At 38.8% G+C, this 27622-nt stretch overlaps 1 protein-coding gene and 1 pseudogene across 3 annotated transcripts in view; one reads left to right on the top strand and one right to left on the bottom strand.

Moving 5' to 3' along the window:
- Window positions 1–1855: 1855 nt before the first annotated feature.
- Window positions 1856–2903, bottom strand: LOC147918254 (uncharacterized; annotated as a pseudogene).
- FAM3C (FAM3 metabolism regulating signaling molecule C) overlaps window positions 2221–27622 on the top strand; it is a 48234-nt gene continuing 22832 nt past the window's right edge. Inside the window, exons 1-5 of one of the 3 annotated variants that reach the window (XM_087430118.1) lie at window positions 2248–2350; window positions 10072–10262; window positions 14333–14387; window positions 20641–20745; window positions 27218–27247. In XM_087430118.1, the coding sequence (XP_087286244.1) occupies window positions 14375–14387; window positions 20641–20745; window positions 27218–27247 (148 nt within the window). In that variant the 5' untranslated portion in view covers window positions 2248–2350; window positions 10072–10262; window positions 14333–14374. Of the gene's footprint in view, window positions 2351–10071; window positions 10263–14332; window positions 14388–15194; window positions 15260–20640; window positions 20746–27217; window positions 27248–27622 lie in introns of those variants that run through there. The other 2 variants (XM_004418758.3, XM_087430125.1) reach the window with 2 other exon arrangements.

Here is a 27622-nt window from a genome sequence, read left to right as displayed (position 1 = left end):
CCTTCCAGCTGCTGCATGTGGGACGCGGCCCCAGCATGGCCAGAGAAGCGGTGCATCGGTGCGCGCCCGGGACCCGAACCCAGGCCGCCAGCATTGGAGCGCGAGCACTCAACCACCAAGCCACAGGGCCGGCCCTGAACTTTTCTTCTCAAGTACACACAAGGGATGGGCTGTGAGGTTGGGCGTGTGAGTTGGAATATTGGCTCTGCCAGGTACTGACAGTAGGATCTTGAGCAATTTTCCCTTTCAGTCTCACACTTTTCTCCTCTGAATTAAAGGATTGTTGTGAGGATTAAATGAGTCAACATATGTAAAGCGCTTAGAAAAGAACCGGGCACACAGTAAATATATAATAAATATTGACTTTAAGAACCTAAATTATCATTAGCTATGATTATGTAACATTGCAATACCTGTTTGGATTAAACCTCCTGGAGCTGCAAAGTTCTCTGTTCTCTGTAGTCTTGTTACACTTAATCATGAATCCTGATTACTTCTCCTGCCACTCCCACCTCTTGCGAAATAAAAAGGTAGGTGAAACAACCTGTCGATTAACAGGTGTCCTAAACTTTTAAACAGGTGTTACCAACTTTTAAACATCGATCTATACCCAGAAATATAATTTACATTGTAACCCAGGACATTGTAACCCACTCACTCACCCACACCTAACACTGTACAAATGTTTCATGAAACAATACTTAACCTCAAGTTGTGCTATGAACTCTGATGTTTTTGTTCTACTCCATTTCAGTGAATCAATAACAACAAAATGTGGGTTGTGACCTACTATTTTTAATTTCATTACCTCCTGAAGTGTTCTAAGCTGTATATTATAGTCATTGGCTAATAGGATATTAAACACACTTTCAGCCTAGAAATTGTTTCAAGTATGGTGCTATAACCATATGGCATATATCATTTCCATACAGGCCAATTCAATTACAGAGCAAAAAGCTCTTTCACAAATATGGCCTGACATCCCTACTCAAGAGGCTTCACGAATTCTTTCAGTGGGACATGGGGGACGAGGGAGGCATGGTGACAATGTTGTATTTTTTGGTACCATGAGAAGCAAAGTGCCTTGTTTGTTTGGAGCTGGAGGGACTAGGCTGGAATTCCAACTTTACAACTTACTACCTTATATTTTTGAGCAAGTTATTTTAACTCAGTGTTGGAGTCTTGGTTATTTGACTCGTTAAAGTAATACACAAATGATATCTGTGAGCATTAAATGAGGCCCAGCAGAGTGTCTGGCACAAAGAAGGCTCTCAGAATGCATTTGCTTCCTCCTCCTACCAGGGAACACAAACTCCAGAATTCATGGCTGTCATTTAGGTTCTGTATTTTATATTTTTGGAAGAAAGCTAAGACTGGTAGCATACTTACTATGGTCAAATCCTATTATTTCTTTAATGCAATTTAATTTCTACAACCATGTATTGTCCGATATTCTACCTAATAATAGTTAACAACAATAATTAATAGTTATTCATTATTCTAGAATCTGGATCTGAATTATGAAACAATTTTGTGTTCTCAGGTTTTGTACAGTGGGGTTTGCATTGCCTTCTCAGTTATCAACACAATCGTGGAACAAATGTGTAGAGGAGAAAAATATTTCTAACTGTTATGTGGCTAAATAATTTAAATAAAAGTGATGTGCAAAATACAAGCACTGTTTTTCTCGTTGGATCGAACATTTAGCGTTGCCAGCTGTCTAGGGCTCCGGACAGGTAGTATTTTCCTGGTAGGTTAGCTAGCTTTTAGGGAGTCTAAAGAGACTTGCCCAAGATCTTAGGTTGATAAGACCATCTCATACATCCTAGCCGGTGGCTCTCTAGAATGGGACTGGTTATTTTAAAATTTCTGCCTTGAAGGTTAGGATTATGAAAGATGCGTGTGAATAGGGGGAAAGAGGGAGTGACACGTTTTCTCTCCTGGGGTGCTGCTTGGCGCCGGCCGCCAGCACTGCGGCTCCCACGTGGCAAGTCCAGACTGCGCAGCGCGGAGTGGGGGGCGGGGGGCGGGACCGCCGAGCCCTCCCTCTGCTCTCCGGCCCTTCCCTTCGGCCTGCCGGGGCGCCCGCTCGGTCCTCCACCGCCAGGGGGCGGGCGCGGCTTCCCGGCGGCGGGGGCCCATTGGTCACGGCGGGGAAGCGGGGGAGGAGGCTCAGCGGCGAGCTGGCTTCTTCCTGGCCACTTTCGGGGGTGAGGGGAAGCCGGAGGAGCCCGGGAGGAAGCGGAGGAGCGAGCGGGAGGCGGCGGCGGCTCCCGTCGGCCTCCGGCAGGACTGAGCGCGAGGAGGCCGGCTAGCGGGCGCGCGCGGCGGAGAGGCGGAGGGGAGGCCGGTGAGACGCCCGGGGAGGCGGACGGAGCCGCGGCCGAGGGCGGGGAGGCTGCAGGAGCCGGCCGCCTGCCTTCATCTTCATCCTCCGCTCGCTCCGCGACCGCTGGCCGGGGGCGGGCCCCGGGGCGCGCCTAGGTCGCCGTGGAGCCTCCCGCCGCGGGGCGGGCGCGGGCTGGACCGGGACACTCAGATCGCCATTGGCCGGGGTCCGGGCCGACGCCCCGGCTCGGGCAGCCCCCGCCTGGCGTCCCCCTCCCCGGGCTCCTCGAAGGGCGGGGCGGCGCCTGCACCTGGCTCCCGGGCTGGGCTCTCGGCCTGGGGCTGGCACCTGGGGCGCGCGTTCAGCGGGGGCTCCCGTGCGCGGTCGGAAACGGGTCGAGCGCTCTAGAGAGAAAGGGATGCAGTTGAATGTTGCATTTGAATTCGGTGGAGGGTGTCTTGGCTCACTTGCAAAGTTTTAGTGTCTCCTAAACTGGAGGTACTTTTTATTTTTAAAACCTATCCAGCCCATTGATGTTCTGTATCACTGATGAATGGGCTATTCCTTCTTTCTTTCCATTTGTTTGCTACTATCCTCACAGTTTTCTACCATGTGTGACCATTAGTGACCCGAGATCTAAATAATGTGACAGGTTGACGATTTGAGGTTGAGATCTGCAGCTGTGATTTTTTTCATCATCTACCTTTTTAAAAATTATTTCTATAATACAGAACTGCTATCTGAACTTTTTCTTTTTTTTTCATTTAGTCAGAAAAAATGATACTAGATAATATTAGATTGCTTACTAGGCATTGTGGTAAGTGCTTTTCATATGCACATTTATTTCTCACAGCCCAAAGAATAGGTCTTTTTATCTGTCTCCCAATTTTACCGATGAAAATATGACCTCTCCTGGAGGTTACAGGTTGATGCTGACAGTGGATCCCAGACTCCATGGGCCCTCTACCACTTTGTGGGGCTGTTGGTATACTGTCACATTTTCCAAGTTTTGGAAAACATTACTGTTGTCCCTAGAGTGCATTACAGAGTACAAAGGGATCTCCATTTAACTTCGAAAATAAAAGTTAATAAGCCATTCAACAAGAAATTGGCAGAATCGGCATCCGGTTTTAGTCATATCTTTGACTACCTCTTTCTAAAGGCTGTCAGCCTCTTGAGGTCTCTTGCTGTTTACTCATTAAGTCAGTTTTTTTCAGCTTTATACAGGTCTTAGAAGCTTTGTTTCACAAAATTCTGTGTAATGTTTTCTCAGCTCATTAAAGACTAGCATTTCTTGATAGTAAGAAATAAAGAGTTTAAGGCAGTGATTCTCAACCTGGGGACCTCTCAGAATCACCCACAAGTGGGGCTCTTTAAAAAGGACATAGGCCAGGTTCCCCCCAAATCCCCAGTGTAGGGGGCTTCTGTTTAAAAGGGAGTCAAAATAAGACTGAGCACCACTGGGTTAAAGTGACTTTCAAAATAAACTTAATGGAGGTTTTATTACAGTTAAAAAGTTTTACTCTAGATTGCTACCTTAAGCCTTGCTAACTAATCTTTTCATAATTAATGAAGATACATTAAAAAGGAAAAGGTAATTGGAGAGTGGGTCAAAGGGCTAAGAGATTGTTGAATGGCAGAAAGTCGTGTTCCCTGTGGGGGATCATAAGAGTCTTATTTTTTTACCACATATTTTAGGTTTTAAATGGTGAGTCTCAGTATTCCAAAATTTTTACATTCATTTAAAAATATGAGAGGGCCTACTATGTGCCAGTAATTATAGGAATCATGGGGGCTATGAATAAGACAGCCTGGACCCTCACAAAGCTACTTTACTTTCTCGGAGGCAGTGAATCTTTCTTTTTTTCTTTTTATTTATTTTTTTAATGCCCATTTCTGAAAGCTGAAAGGTGCAATACCCAAGAAGCAAAAGATTTTGGTCTCAGGTCTTAGAAAAATCCACCTAGCTCAGAGCTGAGTACAATAGCAAAAATTTATCTTGAACTTAGTCCAGAAGGGTTCCTGTCCTTGGGATTAGATAGTCTGGATTTTAAGCAATAGCTCTGCATTTAGTTCATGAATGGCATTGACCAAATTAGTTAATGTCATGCAATACCTTATTTTCTTAATCTGGCTGGGAGATTGACCAGGATTCCCAAGATCTTTAAACTTTAAAAGGTTTGGGGATTTTTATTCGGCTTCTAAAATACAGTCAGCTGACTTGAGTCTCTCAGAAGAGGAAATTAAGTGTTCCAGTACCTCTAAGTTTCCACAGCTACCTCATCAGTATTCTTGCATTCTCTTCCTCATTGGCCTCTTCCATTTGATTGAAGCTATTAGATCACTTGCATCTCCCTTTTTCTAATCTAATTAATTTTCATTATTTTTCTAGTTTCACTCTGAGTTTTTTCTTTTCAATTTCCTTTTTTAAAAAATTTAATTCATATAACATAAAATTTGCCATTTTAAAGTACAATTCAGTGACATTTAGTACACTCACAGTGTCGTACAATCGTCACCTCTGTCTAGTTCTAAAACATTTTCTTCACGCCAAAAGAAAACTTCATATCCATTAAGCAGTTATTCCCCTTCCCCCCTCCCTCCAACCTTTGGCGACCACTAGACCACTGTCTCTCTGGATTTACCTGTTCTGGGTACTCCCTATAAATGGAGCCATACAATGTGTAATCTTCTGTGTCTGGCTTCTTAGCATAATGTTTAGAGGTTCATCCATGTTGTAGCATGTATCAGTACTTCATTCCTTTTTGTGGCTGAATAATATTCTGTGTATGAATACATACCACATTTTGTATAGTCATTCTTCCATTGATGGAGCCTGGTGAGTTTCGTGTGCTCATGAGGAAAAGTTGTATGGACATCTATAGCAATGAATCTGAATTGATTTTCATAATCAGTTCTACAAGGCTTATTAAGGTAGTATCATGGTATCAGGTGTACTACCTAACTATCAATACCATCCATCATCTGCAGTTAAGTGATCATTAAATGTGTTTTGAAGGATCTGTGGTCAATGAAAATGAATCTTTTAGTTGATTCAGACATTTTTACACTAGAAGCTTCTTACTACCTGTTCTTTGCAAATGGCTGCTAACTTACCTTCTTGTTTTTTTGGTAGAAGTGGTGTGCTATCCAGGGCCCTTGGGCAGATGGAACCACTCTGCTCTTCCTTCTACACTTAGAAAGTTTGACTGACAGAATTGTGTCTGCCCTGGTGCAGTTCAGTTCTGCAGACTGCTGAAAGGCGATATAAGTGGAGTGGATACGTAGGGGACTTCTTAAACATTTATTCAGAATAGGAACTTGTAACTTCTTGTCTGACACAATGTAAAATAGTTACGTGAGATGAGAATAGTTATACTGTATGTAAATTTGTGCCTTTCTCTAATCTTTTTGTAGCAATTTATGAACTAGACACTACTTATATTCAACTTCTTAGAGTTAAAATATTTAGTTTTATTTTTGCCATTGTTCTCAATGAGATCTATGTTTTTCTTTTCTTTCTTTTCTATCTATCCTTCCATCCATCCATCGTTCTTTTCCCTGGGTGGTGTAGTGTAGGATTAAGGTAGTTTAGATTACAACTGTTTAATAACAATCACAGAACTCTGAAGGAGCAGGCAGAACCACATGTCATTTTGCCTTGTTTTCTGTTTTGGGTATGTTTGTGCTCTCAGTTACAGATATCTGATCACCATTTCATTTCAACTGGATTAGGACTTTTTTTTTTTGTGAGAAGATCAGCCCTATGCTAACATCTGCCAGTCCTCCTCCTTTTTTTGTTTGCTGAGGAAGACTGACCCTGGGCTAACATCCGTGCCCATCTTCCTGCACTTTATATGGGATGCCTGCCACAGCATGGCTTGCCAAGCGGTGCCTCGATGCACACCGGGGACCCGAAACGGTGAACCCCAGGCCGCCGCAGCGGAGCGCATGCACTGAACGGCTTGTGCCACCGGGCTGGCCCCTGGATTACAACTTTTAGAGCAAAATTCTGCTTTGATAGATGAGGAAAAACTGCAAGAAAACATTTGGGTAATTTTAAATCTAGCACTCTGTTGGAACCATTGCAAACAGGAGTTCTCTGCTCTGCTCCTCAGCACATTATCTCCAGATTTATTCCCTGCCCACCTCTCCCTCCTCATCTCCACAGGAGACCTGGCCCAGAGTCGGGCTGATTTCCATTCATTGTTAAGGAAAGAATGAAAATTCTTGGCATGATTTTTACCTTTGGGCTTTTTGTGGCTTAGATCTGCCTGGCTCTTTTTCCCTCTAATCTCTGTGTTTGGGTTGGTGTACTATGGATCTGAGATGCTCAGATCTGAGCGGGCATGAGAATCACCTGGGGAGCTCCTTAAACATGCAGATGTTTTCATCCTCACTCCTAGGGATTCTGGGCTCAGGAATTTGCACTTTAAAAAGGCCACCAGTAATTGAGGTGTCCATGCTGCGAGTTACACTGTAGTTAGAGCTTCAAAGAACCAGAGATGATGTTGCACTGAATCTAAGATGTTTGTAAGGTACACCATTATTTTATATGCTACTAAGGAAAAAAAAAAATGTGATTTTAAGCCTCATCCCAATTTAGGACGTTAAAATGAGAATCAGTAAAATAGAATCAATAAAATAGAATGTTAGGTGCCTGAGGAACCACCGCCTCTCTTGTTATGGTAAAAGATTATTATGAAGCATAAATAAAAAATTATAATGCCACATTTCTTCAGACCTTTTACCATGTAAAATACTTGTTTATAATAGAATTTAATGTAAGATGTCCTTACTTGACATTTATTTGTAATGAAGATTATACTGATGACGTTGTTCTAAAATGCACCTTAGTTGTATTGTAGGGTGTAAAGCACTTCAGTTTGGCCCCATTATTTTCATTTTACCCATTTACAGTCATTTACGTGTTGGTAGTTCAGTTCAGAAGTCTTATTTCTAGTTGCTTTGTACTTCAGTGATTTCCATTTTGTAATTACAGTCCACTGAAATATTTACTTAATGTCACATCGACATCAGGTGTGGCTTGATCATTTGATTTCTATCTTTTTATTACCTTTTTCTGAGTGTCCAAAGCCTTCATTAATGCCAGCTAGCTGATGATATGCATATACACCAGCCACCTGCTGTGCTATATTGAGTAGTTTTAGGATACAGTGGTGATAATCAGGGTAAGCACCAAATCTGTGTCAGTAAACCTGGACTCTGGCTGCCAACTCAGAAAGAAATGCCATGGTGGCATGTTGGGTACTGCGTGAGAGAAGGAATATCTGTAGGTTAGAACAAATCTTTCCCCACTGGAGAGTTCAGTGAAGAGCAACCCCACCTGCTTAGTGGTATCATCTTAGAAAATGACATGTCTTTGTCTGGAAAACGTTGCTTAGCTATGTTAAAGTTGGGAGGGGAAGCAGAACACGTGTCTATTTAGTTTTTAATCTCTTGAGGTATTTACAGAAAACATGGGTAAATGCTTGTTGATCAACTGAAATATTTCAGGAATCTGATGTCTCAAATTTCTGAAGAGGAAAGAACTTGAGGTCTCTTGCTAATTCACATCGAAGGAGTGGTACCATGGAATTCTTAACGTTGAATCGTGTTGAATGCTTTTGCTCCCGGAATACAGTGTGTGTAATCCATCGGGCTTGGCTGCTTCTCCCTCCACTAGGTCACTGGGGCGAAGTTGGTCTAGGCAGGGCATTTGCATGATTTAGCAGGGCAGCTTCGCTAACCGGTTTTTAACTGGAGAGACAAGTCGGTGTTATATTTTGTCATTTTTCATTCTTAAAAGAGTGGAGTTTTATCTAGCTGTTGTAGATCAGACAGAAGTTTTTTAAGGTGTTATTGTCTCCATTCACTGCCAGGAGAACCAAATAAAAACAAGGTATAGCAACTTATGGTGGACGGTGGAGGAAAGCCAAACCCACCCAGTGCAGTCCCAGTGTGCTTCTTATGAAGTGTTGGTTAATGTTCAGGGGAGGGGGCTTGGGGTTTAAAAACACTTTCTGGCTCATTTGTGCTTTTCCATATATACTTTTAGTTCTGTTTCTGTTGCCTAGCCACATTTAGATATTAATCCTCTTTTTAATATAATTTCAGTATGATGCTACTAAGAAAATAAGAAAAGCTATATGATACTAGTTCAGATAACTTAAAAATCCTGGCATAGAGCATCCATATCGCTTTCTTCCCAACATTTTAAATAGAACATTAACATTTTATTCTAAAAGACTTATTTATTGGTTTTGTTGAACCATTATTTAAAAGTTTTTGGTCTAGTGCTTTACAGTCTCACCTGTTTGAAGGCCACTTAGCAGAAGGAGTGGATACACGTATATTTTTCTCAGTGATTTTTTTAAAAAGTGGTTATTCTTGACATTGTAGAATTCATACAAATCTCCTCTCCCCCTTCCCAAATTAAAAAAAATACATTGTTTCTTGCTCCTTTTTTCTTCTAGTCAAAATGTAAGGTTAGTTTGGTCATTTAAAAACCTGGAATACTTTTCTGGTTGTTAGGTAGTCATTTAAAAAATTTCCCTTTAATTGTGATCAGTTCATACTTTTAAAAGGGTGTGTTAAAAGGGTAAATTTTTAAAAAATCCATTTTCTAGGATTCAGTATCAGAAGCTCCTACTGGTACTAAAATACTTTCTCAAATTAGTAAATGGATTTTTTCTGTTAAGCATTTAGTATTAATTACACCAAATTTTATTAAATTCACAATATAATGTGATAGAAGCTCAGATATCGTACTGAGTTTTTAAATGTTAAGATTCTTTCCAGTGAATGCAATCTACTCACCTAAAACTTATCCAGCCTGGCAGAAATGTTTGTATGGGAACATGTGGGTGAGACAGGGTACTTGATAGCAGACTGCTTCTACTGTAGTGATAACTTTTTATTAAAGCAAAGGTTTGTTTCTGTTTTTCTTTCTTTTTTTTTTTTTTTTGGTGAGGAAGATTAGCCCTGAGCTAACATCTGTTGCCAATTCTCCTCTTTTTGCTGAGAAAGATTGGCCCTGGGCTAACATCCGTGCCCGTCTTCCTCTACTTTATATGTGGGATGCTGCCATAGCATGGCTTGATAAGCGGTGCATAGGTCCACACCCAGGATCTGAACCTGCAAACCCTGGGCTGCGGAAGCGGAGCACGCAAACTTAACCACTATGCCACTGGGCTAGCCTCTATTTTTTATTTTTTTTCCCCCTATCTCAGGTTGGTGAATTACGACCCATGGGTCTATATGACCCACAAGCCAAGATTGGTTTTACATTTTTAAGTGGTTGAAAAAAAATCAAAATAATAATAATATTTTGTAATGTGAAAGTTTTATGAAACTCATATTTCAGTGTCCATAAATAAAGTGTTATTATAACAGTGCTGGGCCCGTTTGTTTACATATTGTACATGGCTACTTTCCAGCTACAACTGCAGAGCGTAGTAGTTGTGATAGAGACTGCGTGGTCCACAAAGCATGAAATATTTGCCACCTGGCTCTTTTACAGAAAAAGTTTACCAACACTTGCTCTATATTATTCACATAAATGCAGGTATTTTTTGCAAATAATTTTTTTAATAACATGCTTTTGTTTGTAAACATAAAATGAGAATAACCTACCCCACTGTTGTGGCTTAGTTGCAGCATCCCTTTGATTTCAGTATTCTCTCTCTTTCTTTGGTTGCTCTGAGACTGAACATTTAATCTTTTACATTCTGATTTTGAAGGGATCTGTATTAGTCTGGGTTTTCCAGAGAAACAGAACTAGTAGGAGATGGACGGACGGAGGGACAGATGGACGGATGGACTGTAAGGTATTGGCTCATGTGGTTGTGGAGGCTGAGAAATCCCAGGATCTGTAGTCGGCAAGCAGGGGACCCAGAAGTGCCAATCGGAGAGAACCAGGAGAGCTGATGCTGTAAGTTTCAGTCTGAAGGCAGGTGAAGACCGATGTCCCAGCTCAAAGATAGTAGACAGAGCAAAGTCTCCTTACTCAGCGTTTTTTTGTTCTATTCAGGCCTCTGACAGTTTGGATGTCCGCTTACATAGAGAAGGGCACACTGCTTTACTCAAAAATGTTAATCTCATCCAGAAACACCATCACAGATGCACCCAGAATAGTGTTTAACCAAATAGCTGGGCACCTGATGGCCCAGTAAGGTTGTCACATATAATTAACCATCACTAGACCTAAATGTACTTTAAATCTATCTGCTGGCACTTAGACCTTTTTTTCTTAGTCCTGGTAAAAAGCCCCAGTTCACACGAATATTAGAATCATCTGAACTTCATTCAGTTGATTCATTTAAAATTGCATTTGGCCAGCACTGACTGAGTTAAAGTTGGATTGAATTGATTGATAGTTCATTTATATTTGTGGAGTATAATTTGTAGTATTTTCTTCTTGTTTAATTAAGTGACTGTTGTTTGTTAATATTAAATACATCAATGAGTGTGTTTGTATGCTTCATTTTCTTGTATCTTTTCTGTCTTGAAGAGGGTTCTAATTCGCAAGCTTAGTCATTTTGACCAACTGTTGTGGTCAAAATGACTGGAGTGGCTAGTTGGCAGCAGAGATTAGCAATTCCCAGAGCAATTTGCGAAAGCCAGATTGACTGGCGTGGAATTTTGTCAACAAGCTTCTTAGAGTATGTCAGTGAGCTGCTGGGGTGAAAGGGAAGTGGGTTTGTTTGTAATATCAGCTTCTTACTTACCCTTCATATGACCTTAGACAAATCCCTTAACCTCATCCACCTATAAGCCGACTTAATACCTGCCCACTCCAACTAGAGGGCTGTTAGGAAGATTACATAAAGTAAGAATGTGTGTGAATTGCTCTGCTGTATGCATTATTACCTAGTTTATGTTAACTGGCAACAGCTTCCCCTCCTGATAAATAATTCTTTTTATAGCTTATTTTGTAGATATAGAATGGTGTTCTTGTAATTCACCTGATGTAGCTCAAGTCCACTTCTCAAGGAAAGAATGAAAGTATCACTTGACCTGTGTTTTTATCTGTTATTCCTGAAGCTGATTGATTCTAGGACGATACCTACTTATTCAGGCCTGATCTTAACAAAACTTAATTAAATTAGACCAAAGTAGATAGTTGGGCTAAAGGAAAGGTTTACATTATAAGACATTCAAAGAAATCCAGTATCTCAATCTGAGATCCTAATTTTAGGCTCTCTTCTTTAGTCTCAGTCACATACTTAGTGTTTATCCAGAATAGTCGACTTTTCATTGCCCAGGGGCGTCCTGGTGGCCCTCCTCGCAGTAGACTCCCCGATGGTTGTGCAGTTTACATATTAACCTGATTTCGTTCAGTCATTTACCTAAACAACGCTGAAGCTTGTTGTTTTGGCCTGTACTACACTTTTCGGGACAAATGTATTTCACAAATGTACTGTCAGAGTTTTTGTTTTTGTTTTTCTGTTTTAATCTATCCTAAAAATGTTCTCCTCCTACCAACAATATTCTAGTTTTGGTAAGTGGCTCTAATTTCTATATCTCTGCCTTTTAATGAATATATTAAAATTATCATTTCTTTCACCTGTTGCCTCTGGATTAAAGAACTCTGAAGTTCTAGCAGATGCGTTTTTATCCTCATACTGTTGTGTTCATTTTCTCTGGACCTGTTGTATCCACATTTGATTGTTGGAGGTTCAGCTTGAGGTTTATACCAGATTCCATTAAGTGTTTCCTTTTTTACCCCCTATGATTATATGTAATGATTTTCTTTGTTTTTAAATGTCCTCCTAAGAAGACAAGTTAGGAAAGAATTGGAATTAGCACATTGTAAACAGATGCTCCTTGATTTGCTTTCAAATATATTCAATACTCTTTTTTTTTTTTTGGTGAGGAATAGTACCCCTGAGCTAACATCCATTGCCAATCCTCCTCTTTTTGCTGAGGAAGATTGGCCCTGGGCTAACATCTGTACATCTTCCTCTACTTTATATGTTGCATGCCTGCCACAGCATGGGTTGATAAGCAGTGTGTAGGTCTGCGCCCAGGATCTGAACCTGCGAACCCCGGGCCACCGAAGCGGAGCACGCACACTTAACGACTACACCACAAGGCTGGCCCCTCAATACTCTTTCTTTATGCTGATTTACACTCTTGCATGATTCATTTGCTTCTTAAGTGAAATAACTAAAAAATGTGTGATGAGATTTTAATTTAGAGATTTTACTGAATGTTCTTCTCTGAGAAATTTTAATGAAAAACATTTGTATTCAGCTAGACAATTGTACTTATATTGTGGTCTTACTAGTGATAAGTTTAGAAGGAGGCTTGTTGGGAGGTACACACGGGTGGTAGGTGTATGAAGCAGTGACTGTAATTGTACATGTGTGGCCTCAGCACGTAATGGAAACAGTGAAATAGAACAGTGAGTGTCTGCCCAACTGCTTATCACACTTTCAAAGAAATTTTCCTAGGCCACACTCAGATGAGAGTGAAGTTATTTTGGAATATTAGCTGGGAGGAAAGGTATGTGTGTGTCATGAATGTAGTGTTCAATTTTGCTAGAAGTCAAAAGATTTATAACCAGTTGGGGTTTTCATTTGAAAAGCCAAGGATTTTTTTCTGTTTTAATGTGATGGCTTGTGGATACTTCAGTATCTCTTGTTTGCTTTTAGTATTTTCCTAGCCTGTGGCTAAGTAGTTTGAATAGATATTTAGTATTGACTGTTCTATTATGTGGAAAGTGTTCAGATAACTAACAAAGAAAAAGAAATCAATAATGCTCAATTCGGTGTTAGTGTAAATGTTGATATTTTCTTCAGTGTAGATTGGACGAAGAAAGGGGTTAGCATAAGAGTGCTGGTCCTTTGGGTGCTCACCACCTCTGCCACCCCCACTTCTTCCTTGATGGATAAGAAAACTGGATGTCTCTCTTCCTTTCACTGTCCTTCAGGGCTGTCCCATTATTTTTATTTGAAGCATTCTTTGATTTATTAGATCAGATATCAAGATTTAAACATCAGTATCAAAATACATCTATAATCAAGAAATATGTATTTTTGACTACTGTAATTCATTAATCAAAATTTTCTGTTGAATTCCTTTCCTGCACAATAGATTGAGTAGCCCATGGAAACTGTTTAGCTAAACTTGGGCATGAATTTCCTATCAAACTCAGTTACTTGCCTTTCCATTTTCTTTTTAAAATTTCACTATCTTGAGTTATTTCTTAGGAGAAAACACACATAACACATACACAGATTTTTCTCCAGCATCTCTTTCTTATTAGAATAATATCAAAGAATAATTTCTTCATTTGATAACATATACTGTCAATAATGATAATTGCTGGAATATTTAAAATTGCAATTCTATACTTCTGAATATATTCTTTTACAAACTTAAACTGAAAATATGAAGAGGAAGAGGGCCCTGGTGTTAAAATAAGAAACCTTTGCTGTAAGTGTTTATCATAGTGACACCTGAATTATGTTGCACTAAAAATGAAGTGGCATCCTGTCTATATTGGAGATGAAGCCTAGAGCAGGAGCTAGCAGACCTAAATCCTAGCCTCATTTTTACAAATAATTTGTTCCCTGACTAGATAAGCAGCTTAACCTCTTTGGACCTCAGCTGCAAACTTTTGATATTTAGTTCCAAACTGTTTTTGGAACTAAATATCAAAAGGTCCCTATAGATGCATAATCACTGAGAATAATAGGCATTATCTTCTAGTCACATGCTTGATAGCAGATTTTCTTTCATTTGTTTGTTCATCTGGGGAGCTGGGGACACAGCAGTGTGAGACACGACCCTCGTCTCGGGAGCTTTTATGGTCCAGTGGAGGGATCCAGGCCCAGTGCTCAGAGTATTCTCATTAAATGTTGATATTGGTTGAATCCTTAGAAATGTCATGATTTTTACTCAGTTACTTTAATATATACACTCCAAATCAAACTCAGTCTAGAGAGGAGTGCTCGTTCTAAATCTAATGATGTTTGGCTTTTCTTTTGATTTTAGGAGCTTATTTAATGAAAAGTGCCAGAGACGGAAAAACCAGACATGAGGGTAGCAGGTAAGATATTTAATTCAGTAGAAATAATTTTGCTTTGTCTGTAACCTGTTTGTTTAGTAATAACTAAAGGAGAGGGTAAATAATCTTTTTCTACATTGAGTGCAAAGCTGAAATATAACAAATCATTACTCAGCCTCTTTTTTAAGTAGTTGGCAAATCACAAATTGAACATTTAGTGAATGTTACATAAGTTTTTCGGGGCACTCTTTAAAATTATTTATGCTAAATATTTAAGTTATGATTTTAATGTTCTTATACATTAAGCTTATTTGCCTAATAGTATATATAAAATGTCCATATAAAGAACAATTGGACAACCTAGAGAGGCTGATTTTTGTTTTTGCTAAGTTCTAGCTTGTTGAGAAAAATGAGTTGTAAAGTTTAAAAGCTTAACTCTTTCCTATGTGTGTACTGAAGTTAAAACTAGTGTATGTGAAGGATTCAATAAAACGTGTTTTTGCATAAGTGACTACGTATTTGCTAGTTCATGTTCAATCTGCGTAAGTGAGGTTATGTGTAAGGACATCTGTTCTTTAGGCAGCATATTGAGGAAATTGAAAAACACCACTTGATGTTCATAGTATTAAGGTAGTTATCATTAAACATTATAGAAAGAGAGATTCATAAATAACTGGAGGGGCTGATGACCTCTTCCTGCCTGTAGTGAAAGTAAGTGTGACCCCTGCCCCTCCTCCAGCACAGCCAAGGCCCAGAGGAAATACACATGTTACATCGGAATTTCTAAGTGTGTGCGCAACATAGGAGATAACTTGTAATTTCTCAAAATCAAGATGGTCTTTCTTTTAGTTATCATCTCACCAGCAAACAAAATATTTTTATGAGAGCATCTCTTAGAAGTGCCTAAAGTCAAGGTGAGTGAACAAATAATTCCTCTTGCTTCAGTCATACTTATATAGAATCAGGTGCAGGTGATTAAACATCGTGATTATTAAAGATAACTGAGGGTTGTTCACAAATGGTTTTGTAGAAATATGAAAATCTGGATCCCTTGGTCATGAACTTACAAAAAACATTCTTCTTCGAGTAGCTGTATAATTATTAAAGAAAAATAGTCCCAGAAACCAAGAGCTTGTTTGTGGTTTCAAAAAACATATCATAATGTCTTTTTTTTTTTTTGAAAAAAGTCTTTGAATACAGCAGCATCGACATGATTATATGTCTCCAGATGATTTTGAAAGTACATTATTTAATTAAACGTGGTGATTTGAAATAATCAAAACAAGTTTCTCGTTCTCACATAATTCTACGTTCATTCTAGTTGAAACTAACTTTGTCATCAAGTCCATTTCTCTGATTCTGACAATACCAAGATTAATTGATGAGTAATTATTCACCGAGTGCTTATTTTATTTTTGGCACTGTTCCTAGTATAGGTCTCGAGGGGACTGCCTTTAATGAATGAATAAGGAAGATTAGCTATTAGCTTTTTGCTTTTAGACTAATTAATCTCTTTAAAAAAATTACCTGGTTGCTTTGAAATATCCTTATAGCCATTATTCCTACAGTGAGGCATCAACGTCTAAAGTTTGTGCTTTGGGGTTTGTGAAGAATAGGCACACACTCAGATTAGTGTAGTCCATGGCTGGAAGGAAGAGGGAATCGCATGGAAAATGGGAAGAATGGGACTTGTGGTGTGGTATGGGTAGGCCCCTCCAAATCCAGGGTTGGATGGTGGCCAGCTCTGGAGGAGACCGTTTGTAACAGAAGCTCCAGAACTCTATATTACGTAAGCTCTGCTAGTCTTCACCTGCCTACTCCTCTCAGGGACCATCTGCTTGTTCTGTTACCAGTTTCTTCCCTCGCTTCTCTCTCCTGTAGAGCTTTTGTTTCTCCCTAGCTCCTCTGATGGCCTGGTATAAGTGAATTCAGGTCTTGGTTTAAGATTTGGTTCTATCACTGATTGGTTATGCCTGTCACTTTGGCAAGTGATCTAAATTCTTAGCCTTGTTTTCTTTATTTGTAAAATGAAAATAATATCTTTTTTTTTTGCTCAAGACCCACATGCCTATCGTAACAACCCAGGGTATCTCTCTGAGAAATTACCAAGTTGGACTCTGTTCCCTCCCAGCTCTGACACTCTGAACATCTGGTCTGCTGTGGCTGTTGTGTGAGTGTTAGACGATCTGTGTGTTGGGAAAATGGGCTTCAAAACCAAGAAAGTGAATGTAGCTCTTTGAGTGCTGATGGAAGGCTGAGAAGAGGATACCCTGCTTCTGCTTATTGGCATCTGAGGAGTTCCCCTTTTCCGTGAGAATCTGCTAACCTTCTGCTTTTCCAGTGGATACATCTGCAGCTTTAATGTCACATTCCTGAGAATTTGCTTGGTTCATTAAAAAAAATGGTTTACTGTGATGGGGATGTTTGCTGCTTGGCTTCCCCACGACAGACACCCGAGTGTGTGCTGTCCTGCGGTCAACTGAGAAGGGAGCCCGCTCCTCTCATCGTCACCACCTGTCAAAACCCCGTCTTCCTGCCCCAGATGAATTGTGCTGTAATTGAGACACTGACATTCCAACCAGTGCATTCACCTTCAGAGCCTTGATTTAGCTATACCCATGCGGATACGACAAATGGCTGATGTGTGATTTTTAGCAGAATATATGCCCCCAGAATCCAGTATATTTGTTAACCTCATACAGTTTAATGGAAGGCAGTGTGAATTTCCTTGAAACCTAATATACCATAACTTAGTCTGTGTTTTATAGCTAAACTCTGGAAATGAACTAATGTCACTTCAGAGCTACAGACTTGTGAATATCATCAGCATTAAGCTGTTAGAGATCAAACAGTCTGCTCTTTGGGGGCAGGGCAGGGGTTATCCTGAGCTTCTTGTTAGAGCTTGTTGAGTATTGTCAGTCCTTAAGTGTATGAAGGAGCACATGACAGTTGAGATGGGTGAGGCTACTATCCTGGCACACCCTTTGCAGGTCCTCCCTCAGAGAGGATTGTCATCTTTCTTTTATTAATTCAATTTATTTAAACTAAAAAAACCACAAAAACAAAAGCAGTTCACCCATTTCTCTCAACTTCCCAACCCCCACCTCTGGCAACCAGCAATCTGTTCTCTGTATCTATGAGCTTAGTTTTTTTTTTTAACCTCATTTTTTAGAGTCCACATATAAGAAGGATCGTACAATATTTGTCTTTCTCTGTCTGACTTATTTCACTTAGCATAATACCCTTAAGGTCCATCCATGTTGTTGCAAATGGCAAGATTTCATTCTTTTTATGGCTAATATTCCATTATATATATATACACACCACAATTTCTATATCATTCATCCATTGATGGACACTTAGGTTAGGTTTCTATATCTTGGCTATTGTAAAAAATGCTGCAATAAACGTGGGATATATCCCATGGACGTGGCATATATCTTTTTGAATTAGTTTTTTTGTTTTCTTTGGATAAATACCCAGAAGTGGAAATCCTGGGTCATATGGTAGTTCTATTTTTAATTTTTTGAGGAACCTCCATACTGTTTTCCATAGTGGCTGTGCCAATTTACATTCCCATTAACAGTGCACAAGAGTTCCCTTTTCTCCACATCCTTGCCAACACTTGTTATTTCTAGTCTTTTTGATAATAGTCATTCTAACAGGTATGAGGTGGTATCTCATTGTGGTTTTGATTTGCCTTTCCCTGATGATTAACAATGTAGAGCATCTTTTCATGTGCCTGTTGGCCATCTGTATGTCTTCTTTAGAAAAATGTCTGTTCAGATCTTCTGCCCATTTTAACTCAGATTGGTTTTTTTTTGCTGTTGAGTTGTAGGAGTCCTTTATATATTTTGAATATTAGCTGCTTATCAGATATGTGATTTGCAAATATTTTCTGTCATTCAGTAGATAGCCTGAATATATATAGTTATTAATATAATATCTTGAAAAGCTGTGCAAGTGAGATTATGCTTATAAAGCATTTAGCTCTATAGTAGGCACTAAGTAAATCATGTATGTCTGTGTATATTATATATGTGTGTATGTATGTATGTGTATATATTTATGTATATGTGATATATATGCATAAAGCTTATTTAGTGTAAGTTCAGGTTTAGCTTTGTATTGAATTCAGTCTAGAACTTTCACATGAACTTCATATTTTGATCATTTTACTATTTCAGTCTTGAACAATGAAGATTTCATCTATCTGCTTTAAGGGACAGGGAAGGGTTATCTATAGTTGCACCTGCCCATAATTGCTAGAAAATAAGATGTTAAGACTGTCATGTGATGTATAATCTTTAAGCCCTTGTCTTAAGTAAGCAAGAAGGAATATGCCACCTGTTACCATTCGTCTATTTAGCAAACACTTGTTGAGGGTATTACTATGCATGACGCACTCTGCTAGATCCTAGCAGGGGGATGAGTTCAAAGCCTCATGAATTTTGCTCACTTATGCACTAAAAATCTAGGCAACTTGTAGTTGCTCTTAAAAACAGGAAGCGCAGTTTTTGGAGGGGAGAAGAGAAGAAACCGAGGAGGGGTAGGGTTGGTTAACCTCGTGGTTAGGCTTCCTCATTGCCACTTCATTTCTGTATTTATGTAGTGTTCTAAATAGAAATGAGTAGCTCTGAGAAATGACTGCTTCTCAGTGTCATCAGCCTTTCCGAGCATCATCAGTTCATTCACTTCCCTCCTCTAAGAATGCAGTCCTAATCTCTTTAGGTTTATGAAATTAGAATGAACATAGTGCTTTCCTAATCTTCCTTACACAGTAAGTTGGGTTTGGGTAGATTTTCAGGAGACTGTAGTAATTGGGAGTTAGAACAGAGTACTGTGCAAAGCACAGGCTCTGTCAGGATCCCTGGATCCCAGTCCTTGTGCTGTGCTAATTTATCTGTAATCCTGGGTGGTTGCCCCACCTCTGGGCCTTTGATTCCTTAAGGATGGCGAGATGACTGCTGATCCTTTTAGATCAATATAAATTAAACTTTTGGTAAGAGAGGGGAATGGAGATTGTACAGACAGTGTTAATATTGTTCCTGAATAACCAATGAGATGGCTCTGAAATCCTAAGGGTAAAAGGAAGACATTTCTTTCCTGTCATTTTCCATTTCCTTTCCTATCTTGCAGTTTTTCCTTTTCTTTCCTAGATTTGCTTAGCTATGGAGAAATAGGACAAATGATGTTTCATATTAAGCAGTTAATTACTTAAAGTTACCAGTGTTAACTATTTGTAAGGCACTCAGAAATGGTTAAAGATATAAAGGTATGAAAGACTAAGAGTTTGTCTTCACAGAGCTTACCGTGTAGTCACATTATAAAGCACAATGTGATAGGTACCAGATTAAGACCTCCAGGAGTTGAGAAGACCTGTCTTAAACTAAGTATTAAGTATGAGGAGGAGCACTTTGTTGTTCACCATACCAGGAGTATTTGTGTAGCTCCAAGAAAGATGTTGGTTGGTGATAGGACAGTAAACCTGCTACATTTCCCTGGAGAACTCCCAACTTAGTGAACATCCTGCTCTGTTGCCTTAGTATCTCCAGAAGGTCCAGTGTTTTTGTATCATCCCTGTATAGTATTGCCCTTTATATTTGAAAAGGATTAGGAATGCATCATCCAACATACTTGGTTGTGATGTTCCATTAGCCATGATACTTTAGTATAGTTGGCCAGCAATTGATGGCAAGTCATTCTATTTTTTTTTGGTGAGGAAGATCAGCCCTGAGCTAACATCCATGCTAATCCTCCTCTTTTTTTGCTGAGGAAGACCAGCTCTGTGCTAACATCTATTGCCAATCCTCCTCCTTTTTTTTCCCCCAAAGCCCCAGTAGATAGTTGTATGTCATAGTTGCACATCCTTCTAGTTGCTGTATGTGGGACGCGGCCTCAGCATGGCCGGAGAAGTGGTGCATCAGTGCGCGCCCGGGATCCGAACCCAGGCTGCCAGTAGCAGAGCGCGCGCACTTAACCGTTAAGCCACGGGGCCAGCCCTGGCAAGTCATTCTTTTGCATGTACAATAGGCAGATGGCTCAAGCAATTCCTTGTCTAGATTGCTAAGCAATCTGATAATTCTTTGATCAGGAAAATCCCTTATCTTGATGGATTGTTGGTACCGTTTTTGTTTTAACTTACGTATAATTAAGATCCAATAGCTGAAAAGTAGAAATTTATTAGTCTTAAAACATTTTTTTTATAAACTTAATTTTTTTCAGTGAAATGCTATATAATACAAGTTCTGTGGACACATAGGCTCATGCTGAATTATTTCTGCCCTTTATCTAGGTGCTGCAAAGTTGGTGGTAGCCGTGGCAGTATTTTTACTGACATTTTATGTTATTTCTCAAGTATTTGAAATAAAAATGGATGCAAGTTTAGGAAATCTATTTGGTAAGTTTCATTTTTTTTCCTTTCTTAAATCTTATTTTTGATGTGATTGTCTTTTAAATTTTTACTGGCAATCAACATTGAGTCACTCTGCCATTTGGTCTGTCTAGAAAAGAAAATGTAATTATATCAGTAAGTGTGATTCATTAGAACGTTCTAAAATACACAATAGAAAGTCTTGAAATTAATTCAATATAAAGCATGAATCTTCTCTTCAACATTTTGAATATATTTAATGGGATCTATTTTATACATGCTTAAGAACATTAATCATGATATTCCAATTGCACATTCTAGAAGATATCACACCCTATTTGAGTTGGCTTCTAGAAAACTTGGAACCAAATCTAGCCCTCAATTAGCAAGCAGTTGGGAGTCATGATAATGCATTTTAAATATCAGCCATAGAAACCCATCTTGCTTTCCTACCCTTATTTTCCTCCTGCAATATTTTTCTTTTTACAAGTTTATTTAATGCTATGTTGTAAACATACCATTGTAAGCTACCTTAACTCAGTTTTTAACAAAATCTTTAAGTTAATAAAATAAGTTAACGTTTGAAATGTTTGAATAAGCTTTGGCTGAAGCGTCGTTTAAGGTATTAAAATATTACACACGAAAGGTGAGACTGTGAAACCTAGAAACAGTATTTTGATGTAGTAGGCAGAAATTGGATGAAACAACTTTCAGATCTCTAGAATAGTGAGTTTTACTTTCCATAAATTAATATTTGGAAGGGATCCTCCAAACCTAATTCACTCCCTCTCACATCTAGTTTCAAAACTCTCTTAAACCAGTGCTTCTCAAACTTTAATGTCAAAGGATCTCCAGGGAATCTTGGTAAATGCAGATTTTGATTCAGTGTCTGGATGGGGCCTGAGACTCTGCGTTTCTAACAAGCTCCCAGGTGATGTTGAGGTTCCTATCCATGGACCACTTACTGAGTATCAAGGCTTTAGACGATTCTGACATGTCATCGATTTCTGTTTAAACATTTTCAAGTCACTTTTCTTACAATGTCTACTTAAAAGTACTTCCTTGTATTGCACTGAATTCTGCCTTTTATACTCGCAAGTAATTTCAATCCACTGATCTTGCTTCTACCTGCTGGAGCTCTCTTCAACATTAATGATCCCTCAAATAGTTCAATTGTAGTCATACTCCTTTAGGCCATCTTTTTACAAATTTTCATCTTTTTAAGTTGTGGAATTCCCCTTTCAACCTTTCCTCTTAACGTACTGGTTATTGTCCTCCTGAACTGCCTGTTTTTCAACACCCATCTTAAAATAAAGTATCCAGGATCCAGCAAAGAGTAGTTATTGCAAAGTATAGTGAGACTTGACTTTACTTCTTCTAGTCTGTATACTTCTGTTACTAGAAAGAGGCCAGCCTGGTGGCCTTTGAGAGAGCAGCTGATTTCAGTTGAATGATGGGGCAGCCACCACATTGAAGGCATTGAGGACTTGTTCAGGTTTGCTGTGGAAACCATGTGTATAATCAGTTCTTCTAAGAAAGGTTGATGGTAAGGGAAGAAGAGTATGGATGGTAGCTTGAGGCAGAAGCAAGCTGAACATTTTTTTCTTTTTTGAAGTAACGGAGAGGCTTTCACTTGTCTATAGGCCTTGGGCAAAGATTCAGTGAATGACAAATCAATGGGAAGAGATTGAACAGACATGAAAAGATGGATCCTTGAGGGAAGGCAGGCTATAGGACCATTGATACAAATGACAAATTACTCCAGGAGAAGACCCACTGTTTTCAGAAAGACGAATGAAGGGTGAAGCCACAGTGTCTGGCCTAGTTTGCATCTTCATCTGTAGGCCAGACTGTTTCTATAAACATCACGGGGATGTTACTACGTCTATTTCTCATCTTTGATATCTGCCTATCTCACCACTGCCAAAGCGATTTTCTTAAAACTCATGAACCTGTAGTACTTTGGATTACTGGAGAGTAAAATCTAAACTCCCTACTTAGGCTGGCACTCAGACCCCTCAACCTGCCTCTGCATTTCATGCCTGTTCGCCACCCTCCCTACCCGTGCCTCACACTCGCTGGGCTGATCTGCACATGATCCTCCCTCACAGACCCTGTCCTCCCATTCCTCGGCCTTTGCTCCTGCTGATTCCTCACCCTGCACATCTTCCTCGTCTCCCCTTCATCTGTTAATCCTTCTCATTTTTCACAACTGCATAAATGCCCCTTCTTGAGAGAAATTGTATCTGAACCTCCCTCTTTCCCTAAGAGTGCATTGCACCTTTTTCCGAACTGTTTGTTCTAATGCATAGTATTTATGTCTCAATTTGGCACTGGTTTTGTTACATACTTACATTATAGAATTTCTTTTATTCTTTTTCATGTATGCATCTCCCCTTACTGGAGGGCAGTAATATCTTGCTTCACCCAGCATCTAGCTCTGGGCCCTGTAGATAGAATTGCTGATTGAATGGAAAATGAATCTAGGTAATTGAGGATCAGGATTTTTATGTGGGGAGGAAGAGTATTTCCAAAGTGTGATTCATTTAAAGCTGTGTTAGTTGAAAAGCCATTGGTCATCATCTATGAGCAAATGCTGGGCTGCTTTAACTAGGATGGTTGTCTTGCCTAATTTTCATTTGATTTTTCTAATCTTAAGAACCTGCAAGGTTTTAGTGTGTGTGTTTTAGCTGTTTGATTTAGGCATTCTTAGGGCAGGTGGCTTATTTTGTTGTCACAACTGAAGTAATAGTACATGTATCCACAAAACCTTATTGGATTCCAATCTATTGAATTGGTAAAAATTTTAATTATTATTTCAGAATAATTGAGTAAAGATGAATATGTGGTTGTCCTTTACCATTTGTTTAACATCTAACTTGATTTACCAAAGGGTAACAAGCTTCACTCGACATTAGGATTGTTTCTATAATCAGTATCTTAGGGGGATCCATGAGATTTAATTATAGTTCTTTTGGTGGTGTTTTCCATTTTTTCAACTTGTTGCTATATAAATTACTTGATAGTTTCTGTAAATTTAATTCATGTTGATTGTGTAGTTCTGTTGTAGAAAAGAAGTGAACTTATTTCTAGAAAATAAGAATGAAAAATTTTGCTCACAATTAGTAGTTGAAATTACCGAAATAAATTGTGATTTTTTTAAAACAATTTTTTACCAGAACTTTTTATTTTGAGATAACTGTAGATTCACATGGATTTGTAAGAAATAATACAGAGAGATCTTCCGTGCCCTTTACTCAGTTTCTCGTATTGGTAACATCTTACAAAACTATATATAGTGTCACAACTAGGCTATCTACCTGGATACAATCCACCAGTCTTAGTCATAATTGTGACTTAATGTAGTGTTAGTTTTCAGCATGGATACTTAACAACCACTAAATGTACTGAACACAGTCCAGATTATTTTTGCATATATTGCTGTAGTAAGTACTTAATGTTCTATTGAGTTGATTTATTTTTACCCTTTCAAATTTAAACTATTGATAAATAGTATAGACATAAATAACTTGACACATTATCAAGAACTATTTTATACTTTTTAAGTACAAAAACATTTTTGTGTACTTTGATTTCTTTATCCTGACTTATTGAAAGACGTTCATTGATGAAACCAAATCAGAAATGTTTATTATTGTTACTTGAAGTGAAAAGCTGTATATTGAAAGAAATTAAGAATTAAACCTCTTAAGGTAATTTGAGGAATAAAAGTTGCACAAAGGAGGGATTTTTGGTTTGTATGCTGTGCCCATACTCTAACTTGGACAACATCCTGTTTTATTTATGGAAATTTACCTGTTTGGCCTCCAGGTGTTAAAATTCTCAGAATTGCAGGCCTAGTAGAGGGCTTTTGGTTTTGATGAATATTGGATAAAAATTAGTTTTCATCTGGAAAGAAAAGTCTTTCACAAGAGTTTCTTTACCTTTAAGCATCTTCTCCCCTTACTCTTACACAAATTAAATGGAGTTGATGTTATTTGCTTGAAAGCCTGATGATTAAGAAAATGGTTTTCCCAAAAGCATATCCCACTAAAGTTTTCTGAATTGAGTAGCATTTATTTATTTTTTTATATCTCTTAAGTTTTACAAGCAAACTCCTTTGACCGTTTTAGAGGCTCATCCCTGGTTTTCCTTTGCTTCTCTTTCCTCAGCGACACTCTTTCTCTGAGCATTATTTGATTATTGATGTCTTTAAGATTCTCTTCTCAGCCCTCTTCTTACTTTAAATCCTCTCTTTGGGTTGCCTCATCGTTTGCTAATTTTCCAGTTTACATCTTTATCCCAGATCTCATTTACAGTTGGCCTCTAGACTTTTGCACTTGGATCTTCTCCAAGTATCTTAAAATTAACAGATCCAATGCAGAACTCATCATCCATCCCCCACCCCCATCTTCATCTCCTCACTAGATTATAAACATCTTGAGAGCAGAGATGGTGTTTTTGTTCATTGGCTCATGTGAATGAAAGAATGATCGCTCCTAAAGCCAAATGTCTGAGAGAAACTTGATTCCTCCCTTTCCATCACCTCTCCATCTGATCCATTCCCAAGTCTCCTCAGTGATGCTTCCTTAATTGTTCTGAACCTGTCTACTTCTTTCAAACCCACAGTCACTTCCTTTGTTCTGGCTGTTGCCCTTTTTTACCTGGATTACTTCAGCAGTGTCCTTGCCCTCGTGGACACTGGAGTCTTGAACCCTCTGCAGACTGTTCTGCGCTCTGCTGTCAGAGGGGTTGTTCTAAAAGCTCCCTATCCTGGCTCCCGGCTCCCAGCAGGACTAGCGGTTTTTGTCCAGATGATCATAAGACCTCAGGCATTCCCATTTTGGGGGGGTGGTACAATATGAGTTTGGGTGCTAAAATGAGCTATGGCTTTGAAAACTAGCTCTGCCAATTACTAATTATGGCTTAGAACAAATCAAATCAGTAAACCTCTCTGTCCCCAGTTTCTTTCTCTTTAAGAGAGGGGTGATGATCAAATCAATAATACATGTAAAAGTACTTGGCAGAGTGTCCAGCATATGCGAATGAGCTGTGTTATATTACCCCCATTCTGATCCCACTGTCCTCCCCGTCTCCTGTTGCCATCAGTTAGGTATACCAGAATTCCTGATTTGAACAATGTTCCTCTGTAAGCATCTTCACACTTGAGCCTGATAATACGTGTTTCTTCAGGACAAAGTGAAATTGAGAATTTCTAGTCTTCATGCTGCTAATCACTGATTGCTGATCACTGTCTGGGCTTTCGTTTTCTCATTTACAAAACTTGAGAGCATTCCAGATGATCTCTAGAATTATTTCCCTTAGTTTTATGGCATAATTAAGGAAAAATGACATAATTAAGGAAAGAACGAGTGCCAGTAATTCCAGCACCCTAATTTACTAACCAGTCATTTCTTTGTTTCCTTCAAGTCTTTGCCCTTATCCATGAATATTCTTAGTACTTACAGATCAAGTTTGTTTTCTGCTTTATTCCATGCATTAAACTTTTTCCATGTTACTACATTGCCTCTATGACTTCAATGGTGCATAATATTTTGAGTGTTCCATAGAGTTAATGAGCCTTCATTTACTTGATTATTTTCCTCTTTTTAAACATTTACATATTATTTTCCAGCTTTAACTTTCTATTCTCCAATATGAGTACTGGACTTACGGGAAATTCCCAATTATCTAAAATAGTACAGAACTAAACATTGGCTATTTTTAGTCAAACAGCTGGCAAACGTTTATGACACTGCATGCTTATCAGCCAAATCAGGAAATGGCTGTCCGCAATACTATTGATGACCTGAATTGTAATCTCCTGGACTAGGATCAGATGTTAGGGTTTAAAAAGCTCTAAGTGTAGATGGCCAGGTTGAGATCTACTACATTCAAGTTAAATTGGATCAGAAGATTCTGGCTTCTTTGAACTGATAAATTCTGAAACTCTTAGTAGTGACCTTAATGTTTTTGTTACACCCAATACGTTTCTATTTTAGAGAAATTAAAGCTTCCCACCACCACCATCCCTCTCGCACCCACTCTCCCCATCTCCTAGCCTACCCACTAAGATAGGTTTATGTATATTCTCCAGGGCTTTCTATGCGTATGTACACAACACCGTACAGCAGCAACAAGTTTTAAACACTCTATTATTCACCAAGTATATATTTAAAGTCCTTTAAAGGTAAGTTTGTAGGGTAACTTTCTGATTGGGATTTAAATTTATAGCTAAAAATAAAAACAAAATGTAAAGGTAAAAACAAAATATTCTCTGAATAATAAAATACCACTTTCCTTAACTCCCCTACGTAGTTGTTTATAGTGAGTTATGTAGCCTAAAGTTACTTTCTCACTTGTTTTGTTTTATTTATTGTATACTGAGCAATAGTTCAAAGGCTTTTATTTTTATAGGCCTATTAGCTCTAAATATGTTTAAGTGGATACTTGTCAATAGTCTGTTCCTTCTAACAAAGAAAACTTTGTTTTTTCTTAGCAAGGTCAGCGTTGGACATAGCTGCACGTTGTGAGTATTTTGTCTCAATATTTTGCAGATGGTTTTTTCTGTTTTATCTTAGGCATATGAGAACTTATATTTGAGCACTGGAGATAGTTTAATGTGAACAAAAACTGTTTTAGAAATTGCTGTGTAAAGTTATAAGGATGTTATTTGATTGGACAGACCAGTATTCTTGGTATTTATTCATGATGGATACTTTGTTTCATTAGTGTTTTTCAGCTTTAGTATTCTAAGTACAGAAAGTGTGTGAAAGGAGAATTCCTTGTTAGGACCAGTACATGAGCAGATATTCAGTGGCGTATTACACTTTTTACTGGTCCTGGAGGTAACCGTTGGTGTGCATATGTGGACTGGAAATGCAAAGTAGCAATTCAAAACCTA

The sequence above is a fragment of the Ceratotherium simum genome, chromosome 1 (genome assembly GCF_057802395.1).
Source record: "Ceratotherium simum simum isolate JZ-2026a chromosome 1, ASM5780239v1, whole genome shotgun sequence".
In the NCBI taxonomy this organism is placed as follows: domain Eukaryota; kingdom Metazoa; phylum Chordata; class Mammalia; order Perissodactyla; family Rhinocerotidae; genus Ceratotherium; species Ceratotherium simum.
This window is presented reverse-complemented; position numbering and strand designations above follow the sequence as displayed.